The sequence below is a fragment of the Pelobates fuscus genome, chromosome 3 (assembly GCF_036172605.1).
Source record: "Pelobates fuscus isolate aPelFus1 chromosome 3, aPelFus1.pri, whole genome shotgun sequence".
In the NCBI taxonomy this organism is placed as follows: domain Eukaryota; kingdom Metazoa; phylum Chordata; class Amphibia; order Anura; family Pelobatidae; genus Pelobates; species Pelobates fuscus.
In genome coordinates, this window is record NC_086319.1 from 167392256 (window position 1) to 167406026 (window position 13771).

At 40.0% G+C, this 13771-nt stretch overlaps 1 protein-coding gene across 1 annotated transcript; it reads left to right on the top strand.

Moving 5' to 3' along the window:
- Window positions 1-289: 289 nt before the first annotated feature.
- On the top strand, window positions 290-12299 carry ATP6V1E1 (ATPase H+ transporting V1 subunit E1). Its single transcript, XM_063445323.1, has 9 exons — window positions 290-478; window positions 5652-5717; window positions 6022-6131; window positions 6240-6306; window positions 9804-9893; window positions 9977-10045; window positions 10951-11045; window positions 11412-11499; window positions 11668-12299. Exons 1-9 carry the CDS (start codon window positions 446-448, stop codon window positions 11728-11730), a joined length of 681 nt encoding a protein of 226 aa, XP_063301393.1. The 5' UTR covers window positions 290-445; the 3' UTR covers window positions 11731-12299.
- The last annotated feature ends 1472 nt before the right edge of the window (window positions 12300-13771 follow it).

Sequence of the window (13771 nt, forward strand, 5' to 3'; positions counted from 1 at the left end):
ATTTTCATTGGAGTGAGATTAAATGGGACTCACATTCCCCTCTAATGCAAAGTCTCAAAGATATTATCTATTTTATTTTTATAATAATAATAATAATAATAGAATGTAGGAAATCTTTATTGACCCCAGACAAGGGATGACATATTGTGGTCAGATGTCAATGTAAACTCTCAGGGTGACCTTCTGATGTCGGGTGGGCGGAGCTACCTGGCCCTGATGGTGGAGTCAGCTGACTGGTGGGCGGGGCTCCCGGTGGTTTCCAAGGGCAACCCTCACATGACCGGAGTTGGGCGTGTCCGGGCCGCAGTCAGGTGACCTGTGTATAAGAGGAAGCAGCCGGTGCTAGGTGTCATTGTCGCTCCCCCTGTACGAGGCCTTCAGCTTTTCCTATCGGTCCCAGCCGCCGCTCCTTCTCTCCACATCGGACCGCGAACCAGCCGGCACCATGGCGCTCAGCGATGCGGACGTGCAGAAACAGGTTAGTCCGGGCTTCACAATGAGGGGCACACTGCCCGGGATCCGGGGGAGGGAGGGAGGGAGATGGGGGGACCATGGAATGAGGGGGAGGTAGATGGGGCACACTGCAGAACCTCAGGGGGGCCGGGGGCTTGTAGAATTAAGGGGACACTGCTGGTGGTGGTGGGTTAACTGTCAGTCACATCTGTATCTTGTAATTGTGCCCCCCATCCCCCTTAATAAGTGTATCAATATAATGATGTTATAGTGGGGGGCTGTGTGGTGTTCCAGGCCAGCACACTCTCTGTCCTGCTCTCAGATGGATATTGTCAATAAACAGTGACCTGGCCGTGTAATATGGCAGATGTAGATCTGTACATTTTGATTGGATGATGAATTAACTATACATTCTTCCTGTCACAGCCTTTTTAAATTAACTTTTAATAAAATATATTCATATATATATATATATATATATATATATTTTTTTTTTTAATGAAACTGAAATGGGTTATTCTGTGCTGTGGACTAGGTTAGCGTTAAATATCTATTTCAGGTTCATCTTTATTCTATAGTTAACCCTAGTTTTACAGTCTGTGTACTGTCTGTTTCACAATGAGCTGAGACTCATCTGATCTGTGCATGAATTTGTAAAGGACCTAGATCACATGATTTCACTACTGGAAATTCAGGAACTGAAACTAGACCCCCTTCCTCCCACAAAACCTCGCTTTTTTTTGCAAACAGTCTGACAATATTTCCAGAGCTATGGAATCCATGTTTTTTTTTTTCCCCACATGAATGTATAGTCTATATAATGTAGCTCAAAATCTTTAGATTCTGTCATATGGTCTGAGGGTACAGAGAACTTTAGTAAGTACCTCCTTACCATAAACTACTATGTTGATACAGGTCTAGCACATTACTTTGTACATGACTATGAGGCATCCTGAAAAAAGGGAGTTGTTCTGTAGATTGTTATAACTTTCATGGCTGAGAAGTTGTGTGTGTGTGTATACTACTCATGCTGTGCGCACACACACACACTCAGAATCATTCATGAAAGTGTGAATTGTCAAGAATGTGAATTTACAATTTTAGCCCCAAACACGTTCGTAAATAATCCTGCTAGGCACTGCAAAGTTTGTGAATCTGGCCCTTTTTCCAACTATCTTGTTTCTGGAATGGGCTCTGAATGGTTAATTATATCTCCTGTGCCCTGCCTGGCAGGTCTTGTTGACAGTAAATAGTGGGTTTAGGTAGAAACTGCTCATTTCTAGATTTGAAAGCCAGTGCTGAGTGGTATCCAGTTTACACCCAGCCAGGACTGGACTGTGGGTTGTTTGAGGAAGATTGGGCCAATTCCTCGTTTACAGGGAAAAAACAAATGGTTTATGATGACTTTGTACATTGCAGTAGAATCAGACTTTCAGAACATCATTTTATTTTTTGCTTCTCTTTTGCAAATGGCAAAAAAGCATATTTTTCGGTTTTGCTTAATTTTATTACGACTTGCTTTAAAACATTGAATGATATACTTCAATAATCTCACAGGACATACTTGAAAACGAGAGAAATCTCAATGTATCTTTCCTGGTAAAATATTTTTATAAATATATTTCTGGGGTAATGCCCACATTGTAAAACCTCTATCTGCCATGCCATCTTCAGTTGACCAGAATTTATTACGCTTCTGCTTGCTTTTAGAATTGCAGATTTATTAAAAATCTTGATGGTCCATTTTGCTGTATGCTCTTCTTATAGCATTCTGACCATGGCAGGCAGTAAGCGGAATATACTGATGTAGGGAAAAGTAAGTTAGATTTTAATTGCTATGGTTATTTGACTAATACAATGTCAGATTTTTATTTTTTTTTTTATTTAAATATTCACTGTAGTGTTGGAATGCAGCTGGCGTCAATCGTGATGATCTCAACAAATCCAGTGCTATTGTGCACGCATGGCAAAACACAGCGCTGCGACAATCATTTCTCCTATGGATGCATTAATTCAATGGGGAGTGATCAGGCACTGAATGTAGGTGCTGCGTTTAATGCAGCGCTGAACTAGGAAGCTCTTCTAGTGGGCGTCTGAGTTACTGCTGCCTCTTTCTCTGAAATGGCAGCATTGGCATTGAAAAGCCTGCAGGGGCATGGTACGGACACCAGAACCACTAAATTAAGCTGTTGTTGTTCTGGTGACTATAGTGTCCCTCTAAGTACAGTAAACAAAAACAAAGGTGCCTCGCAGGCCTGCCATAAATTATGCAGAGCAAAGGTCATGTATAAAGGATTACGATTATGCAAAGACTTAAAGGGACACTATAGTCACCCAGACCACTTCAGGTCAATGAAGTGGTCTGGGTGCCAGGTCCCTCTAGCTCTAACCCTTCAGGTGCAAACATGGCAGTTTCAGAGAAACTGCTATGTTAACATTTGCGGTTAAGACAGCCTCTAGTGGCTGTCTTCCGGACAGCCACTAGAGCCGCATCCGCGACGCTGGAGGCATATTATGCCTCCAGAGCGTCCATAGGAAAGCATTGAGAAATGCTTTCCTATGGACACTTTGAATGCTTGCTGCGCATTCAATTCAGCTGACGTTGGCCCGGGAAGAGAGGTCACCAGTGCTGAGGGAGCCCGACGCTGGATTAAGGAAAGTAACTGAAGGCTTTTAACCCCTTCAGCGCCCCCACCCTCAGGGCACTATAGTGTCAGGAACACCGCTTTGTTTTCCTGACACTATAGTGATCCTTTAAGGAAATAATTGGAGGGCCAATAGGCCAAAATGTTAAAGAACCTGGATTCTAAATCTAAACTGGATGTGGATCAGAAATCTGGGATTTCAGACTGAAGTTCTTATACTACAAAGTTATCAAGGAAGGGGTGTGAGTTCCAATAGTTATTGCATGCTCAATGGGGTCACTTATCAAAAGAAGTGGAAATGCTGTTGGATAGAGTGGTCCTATGTTTTGGTGTTAGATTTTTAGCCCTCAAATATTTGTATTAGCTAATGTGTCTAACCAGTCTATTTGGAGAGCCAAACTAAAAATATATCTTTAGCGAGAGGGATGGTGCGATGGGTTGTTGCCATTGCTGCCAAGTCTCATAACAAGTGTGAATGGTGACACAATTGGAGGTAGGCTACTAAAGATGACAAATTCTGGCATCAAAATAAATTTGCTGATTGTAGACAAGAAACAGTGGAAATGTGAGCAGCCACATAGTGCACCTTTGCAACAACTGTCAGTTGGTTACATCCCCATAAAAACATGTTTGCTGGGAGAGAAATGGTAATAATGCAAATTCTTTAATTTGAGCATAAATAGTTGTGCCTCCAAAATATCTGGCATGGTCAAATGGGCCCCTTGAAATTTCGGGTTTGGTGTTCTTTTAAGAACAGGTGTATATCAAGACAGAATAGATAAAAAGGAATACAGGAGTACAAGGTTGTAGATGTATCTAATGAGGGTGTTAATCTGGTGAGACCAAGAGGGTGGTGGAGAGAGGGGTGGTGGTGGTGGTGGTAGTGTCTAACTTGATTGATGCAAACTTGGGTATTGATTGTGACTCAGTTCTATTTTAAATAACTGAACAAGGAGTAGGATCTAGAAAAGAGTAAATGGATGTGATTCCCTTTTCAACCATTACAGGGTTGTGAAAAAAATAAGAAATTTTACATTTACGGGTTGATGGTTAAATTGAGCTTGCGTGAATTTGCAGGCTTTTATGGTGGTAGATGAAAGAGAATTAAAAAATGCAGTGCTTTGGTTGGAAGTGATATCTCACGGAATAAGTTGTTGCAAATTCCATATCCAATGTTATATCTGTCAGTGTTAGCAAATTTAAACCACTACAACACAGTAGCGTTTGTCAGACTGAACTAGTTGGGCGCTAAGTTAAAACCTCCAAGTGTCTATAATTTGGATAAATCAGTCCTGTGTAGCAACATTCCAGGACACATTTCCCTACATTAGAAGCCAAGGTACAGATAAAATCCTATGGTTTTTGAGGTCTGTTTTTTAAAAGGTGAATACTGGAACAGGTGGCCCTATCCAAGTAAGACCATTGTGCGAAGTAATAAGCTTGTGAGTTGCTCAGGCTGGATTTGACTCAAAGATTACTTCTAGACTTCAAGTTGACGTTCTCCAGTCTGGCATTGTCCCCCGCCACTCGGTTTATCAACACTACCGAGTTGTGATCCGTTGGCAATGTAAACTGTTGTCCATAGAGCTAAAGTTGTACCTTTTTTAGGTCCCACACCACTGCAAATCACCCTTTCTTGATGGCAGCAATGACATCAGTTTCTGACTCTGTTAAGCTACAGGGTGTTCTCAGTCACTGTCCCTGACCTGGCTCAGCACTACATCCAAACCATAAAAAGTGTTGTTGGAGTGGTAGCTGCCTGGATAGGGGCATTAACGAGGGCTGCTTTAAGTTGCTGCTTTCATTTCGGGGCCCATTCTACTTGGCGAAGCAAATTCTTATGGCACTGTAATTTGGGACAAACGTCCTATAGTACCCCACTGTTCCTAGAAAGGTCATGACTTGGGTTTTGGTCACGGGGGAAATAAGAAATAAGGATAGTATAGTTCAAGGGTGGTCCACCTGTAATAAAAGCATTTTAAAAGTTGTAGAATGACTGGGCACCAAATTATATTCTGTCATCTACATATCAATAGACCAAATACTATGCTGCACAAGCTTGGTCTTGCTTTAAAGATGTGGCAGACAGTGTCAAATTCCTTAGCCAGCTTATAAAATTTACAACGCTTTGTGTCTTACCTGTCCGTGTCAGACAAAATTTGCGATTGCAATGATTTGTGCAAAAATAAAATAAAATGTCACTTATTTACTAAATGGCTTATTGTGATTCATAGACCATGCAATTATGAATGTTGGGTAAGCAGGAAAGAAATACTCCATTTTGCTACTACTTTTTCACATTCTGGTCAAACTGGGTTAGGTGTGCTGCAGTCTTCTTTTAGAATTCTGTAGGTCTTCGTTCTTTGTTCTCTTCTATTTCATTATTTAATATAGCTGCATCCTGCTAATATCAAAGATATAGTTGGGGCATCTTTGTTCTGTTGGTCTCTGCATTTTAGTCTGTCATGGGAAATGTAGAAACTATCAATTGTGTGGTTTTTGGTTTTAATTTTTTTTATTCCATTCCCCCCCCCCCCCCCCTCTCTATTCTAGATCAAGCACATGATGGCTTTCATTGAGCAGGAGGCTAATGAGAAAGCAGAGGAGATTGATGCGAAGGTAAAATTGAGAATACACCATTCCATATGTATATTTCAGTCAAATGTGTTTTTGAATGATTCACAAACCTTGCTACTCCAGGCACTATGGTTGCTTCAGTGATTTTGTTGAAGTGGTTGCGGTGCTCGGAATATGTATGTGCACATTTTCTGTATGTAACACTGCATATAACAATCTTCTCTTGCTGTCAGTGGTGTAACTCCACATCCAGTAGCATCATTCACCTCTCACTACATATCAGTATAGTCTTGTTATATTCGGCTTTGTAAGTCTCTTAATTTAGAAAATCTTATGCCTTTTCTAGGCAGAAGAAGAGTTCAATATTGAGAAGGGTCGCTTGGTCCAGACACAGAGACTGAAAATAATGGAGTATTATGAGAAGAAAGAGAAACAGATTGAGCAGCAAAAGAAAATGTAACTGTCCTCTGCTTTGGAGCTTTTTCCAGATGACTATAAGCAATTTAGTGATATAAAAGTGCATGTTTTTCAGTGAACCTTACTTAATTAACTTGTTTCTTACAGTCAAATGTCAAACTTGATGAACCAAGCAAGACTAAAAGTGTTGAAAGCTCGGGATGACCTGATTTCTGTGAGTATACATGAATTACTGGATGTACTGCAAAGTCTAAATATTTTTAATTTTTTGGGGAGGGGGGGTACAAACTGGACACAAGTAATTTTAGCTCCCATTACCTGAAACTGACACTAAAAGCTTCCATAGCCAGTAGATCAGACTAATTCACAACTTACTATATCATGCACATTTGTTTCCAAATTACCAAAGTGGCTTATGTGGTCACAAGATATAATGAAACTAGCCCAAGAACTGCAATTGCAGGTACCTAGAAATGTTATACTTCCTCTTCCAGCAGGCCAATCCTGCTGATGCCTGAAAATGGTTCAACCATTCGAAAACTATTAGTTTGCTCAACTTTATTTATGGAATTCTGGGGAAAGTTGAAACTACTGGCCACACCGCAAATTTACTTCATGCTTTTGTTAAAACCACATTTGATTCTGCTGATTGAAACTTGAAAATGTACATTTGTATATGGTTATGATTAACTTGCAAAAATCCCAAATCCCCATTCCTGTTCCATTCCCTTTTTAATATTTTAGTGTGTGGTATGAATTGTGCATATGTCCTCTGCAAAGGTGCCCCAACCTCATAATTAGCATTTTCTTTGTGGAATTTTCACTGGTGTAAAATAAACTTACACAAAGCAATGTTTACCTAAACAAGCCCAGTGTGTAGCCCATCAATATGTTTATATAATAAATACTGTGTTCAGATGACACAACATCTCCTCTTGCATAAAGGCACAAAAAAGGACAATGCTCATTCTGAAAATCTATAGATACAGAGAAGCAGATCCTGTTTTTCCTCCTGTGCTTTGTGACCTCCCTGGAAATCTTCTGCCCTTGGATTAAAACTGCTGCATTGATCTAGTTGGAAACCTACTAACCACTGTACAAAATGTACTCTTTTATTTATGTTCTTTGTGTGGGAACTCAACGCCAGTTATACAGATTTTTATTTATTTTTTATTTTTATTTACTTCTTCTGTGACTTGCAAGTTAAGGTGAAACATCAATTTATGTAGCACCCAATGGACCTACATTATACAGCATGCTTTAAAAAAAAAGTTACCTTGTTCTATGTACCGTATTCTAAATCTGTATGCAGCCAATGAACCAACAGAAGCAAAGTTAATGTGCGCATAACGTATTTATCTTCCTTTTCTTTGCTCCTATTGCACACATTTCCATGTAAAATGCTAAAAACACAAACTGTTACTACTAAAAAATTTACCCTTCCCCACTTGAACCACAGCATTTCCTAGGTGTGTTTCTTTGAACGTCTTTCTCTTAATCCTCAGCCATAGCTATATAAAAGGCTGTTTACTGTCAAAATGCAACATGCCTTGCAACCCAGACCAGGATAGAGTTCTTAACATTTGATGTTGGTGTGAATATATCTCTCTTGAAGGGAGAAAGGAATGGAATTTTGTGTTCAGGCCTACCCCCTTCCAAATATTTGCAGATTACCTGTTTTGCCCTACTGGGGGTTCAATTGTAGGTTCCCCAACTGGTGTAGTGCTTGTTAAACTCTCCAGGATTTCAGCATTACCATGTTCTGTTCAAAGGCTACTGTGAGAACTCCTGGATTTATGGGAGTCCTTCATGATTGATTTGAAAGCCCAATTATCACATCTTCTGGTTCTGAGGCAAAGCGGGTTAGTTTAACATAAGCATTGTAATCTGTAAGGTTTCATTTGCTAAACTCCAAATTACAAAGCTTAGTTTAACATAACAATGACTCAATAGGAAGTTTGGCTTTTTTTGTTTTGTTTTTTTTGTTGTTGTTTTTTTGTGATGTTAGGTGGCTTAAATTTAATTGTAGTTAAAGGGACACTATAAGCACTAAAGCTTAATTTTTTTTTTTTTTTTTTTTTTTTAAGCAAATAGACTACTTTAGCAGGGCATAAGCTTCCTTTACTTTAGTCTCACATAACAGCCACTAGAAGAGCTTCCAGCTGTGGTTATGACTTAAAATGTCTTCATGCTCTGCATTACTATGCCATTTTAGCATCTTCATGCTAAGTCAATGCATCTCTGAGGGAATGCTAATTGGTGCAGCAGGGCAACTGTCACATGTGCACTACCCTCCAATTGCTCTGGACTGGCAGAGATTATCAAAAGAGGCCAGCCAGCAAATTCTTTAATGTGCTACTCCTTTAACCCCTTAAGGACCAAACTTCTGGAATAAAAGGGAATCATGACATGTCACACATGTCATGTGTCCTTAAGGGGTTAAAGGAACTGTCTAGGTTTAAAAAAATAAAAAAAAATAATGCAAATTCCCCACCCTTCAAACTGTAAACCTTCTGTCACTAAATGCGTGGGTTTAAAAAAAAAAAAAAAATTCCCCCCTAAATTTAGTTTTCTAAATCGTGTAGAAATTTAAGTGCCTGTTTAATATTTATTTTGATCCGATTTTCTGCTTCTCTGACTGTCATTTCCATCTTTGCTCTATCCCTTACAGGGTGTGACTGAGCTTCAATAAGCTCAATAAATACCCATGCCTCCTGAGTCCTCAGCATTCAGACACTTACAAATGCAAATATTTCCTCACCACATTAGATGTCATATTTATTGTGAATAAATACAAAGAGTCAAACTCCTAAATGCATATAGCGCTTTGTGTTCTCTATCTATATAGGGAGGTTCATTTATAGTCCTGGTAAGGGAAGGAGTTAACTGTGGGTAGTGAGGTTGGTTGGCAGGAGCTGGAGGAGAATGTATTACTTGCATTGGTTCTTAAGATATGTAGTGTAAGGAATACTCACAGACAAGACGACATGTCTCTGTTTTCATTGGCTGCAATAGGTATGTTTCTTTCAGACTGGGAATCAGGAACATGCGGCTAAGGAGCCTGGGTTACACTGCTGTAAACAGCAAAACCTTTTACAGCACTGCAGGAAAACCAAGCTCAAAATACAGGTGTTAGTTTCTCAATTTTGTGTATTCACTTTAACGTAAAGAATACTGTAGGCACCTACACCACTTCAGCTACAGTGTTTACATTGCAGCTCGAACTTGACCCTCAGTGGCTGTCTACCTGAATCCAAACGGACTCTTGGTCCGTTATCTGACGCTGGATCTCCTTGCGGACCTCTAGCGCCAGACTTTCCCCATTTCCATGCATGCGCATTAGATCTCCCTGATGTCAGCAGGGAAGGGGCATGGGCAGTGTCTGACCCAGTGCTGAGGGACATCGGCGCTGGATTCAGGTAAGTTACTGATGGGGTTTTAACACCTTCAGCCCCATGAGGGGGGCACTCCAGGACCCTATTGTGCCAGGAAAACAGGTTTGTTTTCCTGGCACTATAGGATTCGTTTAACTGCCTGGTGTGCCCCTTTTTAAATAAGCAATAGATTCTGCATACAAAATCTAAGACCCATTTATTGATAAATGTCCCTTTTGGATGTTGTAATATGTTCATGATTTATAATTGTATACAGAGATAAGAATTATGTTTTCAGATGTATAAACACTTACAAAGTCCCCTTTTCTGTCTGCAGGATTTACTTAGTGAGGCCAAGCAGAGGCTTATTCGGGTGGTGAAGGATGCTGGTCGTTACCAAGCCTTGTTAGATGGACTAATTCTACAGGTATTACCCACTCATGTACAATGTGCTACCATGAACTTTAAAAATTAAATAAATAATTCTAAAGACCCTCTGTTCTTTCTCAGGGTTTTTATCAACTTCTTGAACTAAAGGTGATGATTCGGTGTCGTAAACAAGATCTCCCACTAGTTAAGGTTGGTAACTGTTTGTTATAACCACCCCCCGCCTCTTCCGTGTTGTGCTATTTATAATGCGAAGTGACCTTCCCAAACAGTCCATCCCCTCTGATTCTTTGGCAAATAAGGAAAGCATTAATTAGACTGACGGCAGTAAGCGGACACACTCAGAGATTCACAGGCTATCACAGCCACCATTGCTGTAATTTGTATGGTTAGAGGGGGAAGTATATAATCTGTGCCTTTGCCCCTGTAAAGGCCAGCTTGTTGGTGGGCAAAAAATGATTGTGTTTAAACTGCTCAACAGTAGATGGAGGGTTAGCATCAGAGGACTCCAGGCCCTATAACCAGTGCATTGAGATGACATTGTGCCCTACAGTGTTTCTTTAACAAATGCATGTATTTGTAGTTCCTTCCATTTTAGATTAAACATTCTTACCAACCAATAAACATTTGGGTGGTTTCTGCTCTTATCTCGTGTCTAATCCAAAGTGCATGTGTATCACTTGCCAAGCTCTGCCAAATGGATGCGTCTCATAGCAGTTTTCTACAACACTAAACCTGAAGACCTCCAATTCTTCAAAGTCTCTTCACAAGGAACTGCCCATAGTAGCTCACAGACGGAGGCATTCAGACTGAGAAATGTAAACATTGCCATTTGTTTGAAATGACAACATTTGCCTTTTGTCAGACTGCAGGACACTGTCTTTGCTATAGAGCATGTGTAATGCGTGTGCAGGAATCTGTGTCTCTAAAAATCCGCCCGCCCTGGGGAGTAGAAATTCAGCTTTAGGTGCCATGCACCATCGAGGCTTGCAGTAGCAAGCAACGTTTTAAGGCCTGGCCTAATCGTGTAGGACTGAAACTTTAAGCTGTGTGTGTGATGCAAGTAAAACTCTTAACACTAGCTTTTATCTTCTTAGACTGCTGTACAAAAGAGCATTCCAATCTACAGAGGCGCTACTAAGAAGAGCTTGGAAGTGGGGATTGATGAGGAGAGTTTCTTATCCCATGAAATGTGAGTATCTGTTGGACATCAACTGGTTCTGCAACTTAATTGTAAGTTCTGTAGAGCCAGTAGAAGGAATAGTTTTCCCAATTTTTATTTATTAAAAAGAATTAGTGTTTTATGCTTCCCGATCAGAATCTATAGCATGAAGACTGAGGGGCCTAAAATGTCACAATTCCTGTTTTCTAAGCCACTGGCCCTCCTTCATTCCTAAATTTGAAAATGTAATTGAATGCTAAAGGCTGGCTGAAACACTGTCATGCTCATAGTTACTGTACTTTGCTTCTGATGCTAAGATGGCTGAATTGTGAGTATAGGTGAAAACCAAACCCCTGTTCTAACAGACTGTTACCACCTTTGTTTGCTCTTTTGTAGAGCTGGAGGAATTGAGATGTACAATGCAGACGGAAAGATTAAAGTGTCAAATACACTGGAGAGCAGACTGGACCTGATAGCTCAGCAGGTAACTGTACATGCAGTATGGAATGGGCAATCTGAAATTCTAAACATTTTTATAACATTATGTTAATGTGCTTTAAAGAAACCATTTAAAAACCTCAATTTTGCTTCATGCAGGTTATTTGGTGACTCTTACCATTTTTAACTCTCTCTAACCCTGTGTCTCTAACAGATGATGCCAGAGATCAGAGTAGCTTTGTTCGGGGCCAACCCAAACAGGAAGTTCTTGGACTGATCCTGGTAAAGGAGTTTAGAAGAATGTTCTACTGCCATACAGCGGAGTGGGTGGGAGAGATTCCCTTCTTTTGTTTCCTGTTCTCTTGTTCTGCTATTTGAAACTTAACGATGTGTTTAGGGAGAGTGCATGTGAACCGGATATCTAAATTGTATATTGTGGCTTGTCTGTTCTACCAAAGCAAAACATAGGTGTTCTCTCTAGTGGAGCCTCCAACATGTACTACTCTAGATAGTTCTACTTGTGGAGGTTTATTTGTTGGCTATCACAGATCTTGTTTATACATTGTAATAAGTACCAGTTTATTTCTCCCTTGTTAAGCTCTGTACCCTGCAGTTGTAAACCGCAATGCTCCCAGTACATTGTTCTAATGTACACAAACAGGCTGCTGCACTCTCCCTGTCAACAGTGTATAGATGCCACCCATGCTACTGCTGGCTGGAACACACATTGTATTCATGGTTTCTGTATATGTGGCTTTTTAGTAAATCCGTGTCTGCCCTTATTCAAGAGTCCAATATTAAGCTGTCTTTTATTTATTGCAATAAAATTGTATGGACTTATTCTGACAGATTCTTCCACCTCTGGTGGCATTTATTTAGTTTTCATTTTAACTTGCAGTTTTCAGGTAAAGATTTCCATAAGATGACAACCCTCCCTGCTAAATTTGCTGTGCCCCTCTGGCACATACTCCCTGGTGTGCAGAGACCAACAAATTCTCACACAAAACCCCTTCACAGGTACACATGCATTGAGAGACACACTTTGCAACACACATTAATAAAATGTGTATTTTAGCAACACTCATTTATGACCTTTTTTTTGTAAACAGGGGGGTGGCTTACCTGGAGTCCCTCATTTTTATGCAGGTTTATCTGCACACCAGGAAGAAGTGATGTGTAAGTACATTCTCCCAGGGCTGTTGCAAAAGTGAACCCATATGCGGATTCAAAGTCCCTTGCCAGAAATGGCCTTTAATTTATGCAGAAATGGTAAATGTGCAGTATTTATGAAATGTCATTTTACATCGCAGGGCATGTAAATTTTCCAGTCTCATTTTATTTCCTTGGTACACTTGACTTGCTAATAAGTGGAGATTTGATAAGCAAACTAACTTTTTTTTTTTGCACCTGTAAGATGAGATTGTAGGAGAAGCCCAGAAAGGGAAAAACCTACACTTTTGGGGGTTTACTTGACAAAATACACACCTGCCTAATCTGTTGTATATGGGTAGCAAGGGAGCTGTGAGCTTACAGTGGTCCTCTAGTGCCAGTAGTTAAGACATTAACGTGACCTCGCTAAAAGGTGCAGGTAGGAAGGCTGGGTGGTTTATTTTGTTTCCTAACGTGTGAATATACACCCTAAATTCTTTGTTTGTGGTTTTAAATATAGCTTAATTTAATGTCCTTTAAATATGGCAATTTGATATAAGGACACTAAGTGTTTATTTAGTTGTGCTATATAGAGGTCAAGGATGGCCCTCATGCGGAAAATAAATCCACAACCATGACACCATGGGCAGTGTAACCTGCTTGATTATTGCTCTAGTTTTAAACACCGGGCCATAGGATATGCCATCCTGCAAAACACCCAAAGCTCTTCTAGAACTAGCAGAAAATTCTCATTTGTAGCTGAGAAACGGTACTGCTGGTTTAAAAAAATAAAAAAATTGTCCAGTGGGGAATAATTCCCCTATTATCTTTTTATAACCCTGGTGTTGCAAACTGAACTCATTTGGAAGAGCACTATGCCTCTGAACCATTACATCTTCAAGATGTTTCTAAAACAATTAAGTGGTATTGGTGCATAATCAGTTCTCTGCTATTTAGAAATCAATTTACTGTTTGTTCAGCCACATTTCCCCTACATGTGATCTAGTTACCCTACACATTTTCTGTTAGGAGAGATTTAATATTTGATCATCCTTTATTGCACAGCCTATTTAATTTTGAAATTTGTCTCCAGTTCTCTTAATTGCCTGTTAAAACCTAATAATTGTGATTAACCGGCAATAACAAAGCACACTGTGCTGTAAGACAAG

Bases quoted from the DNA above. Each gene is read 5' to 3' on its own strand.
- ATP6V1E1 (XM_063445323.1), top strand. From the start codon at position 446: ATGGCGCTCAGCGATGCGGACGTGCAGAAACAG. The intron at 6,132-6,239 runs GTAACTGTCCTC...TGTTTCTTACAG, and splicing joins ATTGAGCAGCAAAAGAAAAT to TCAAATGTCAAACTTGATGA. The intron at 9,894-9,976 runs GTATTACCCACT...GTTCTTTCTCAG, and splicing joins TAGATGGACTAATTCTACAG to GGTTTTTATCAACTTCTTGA.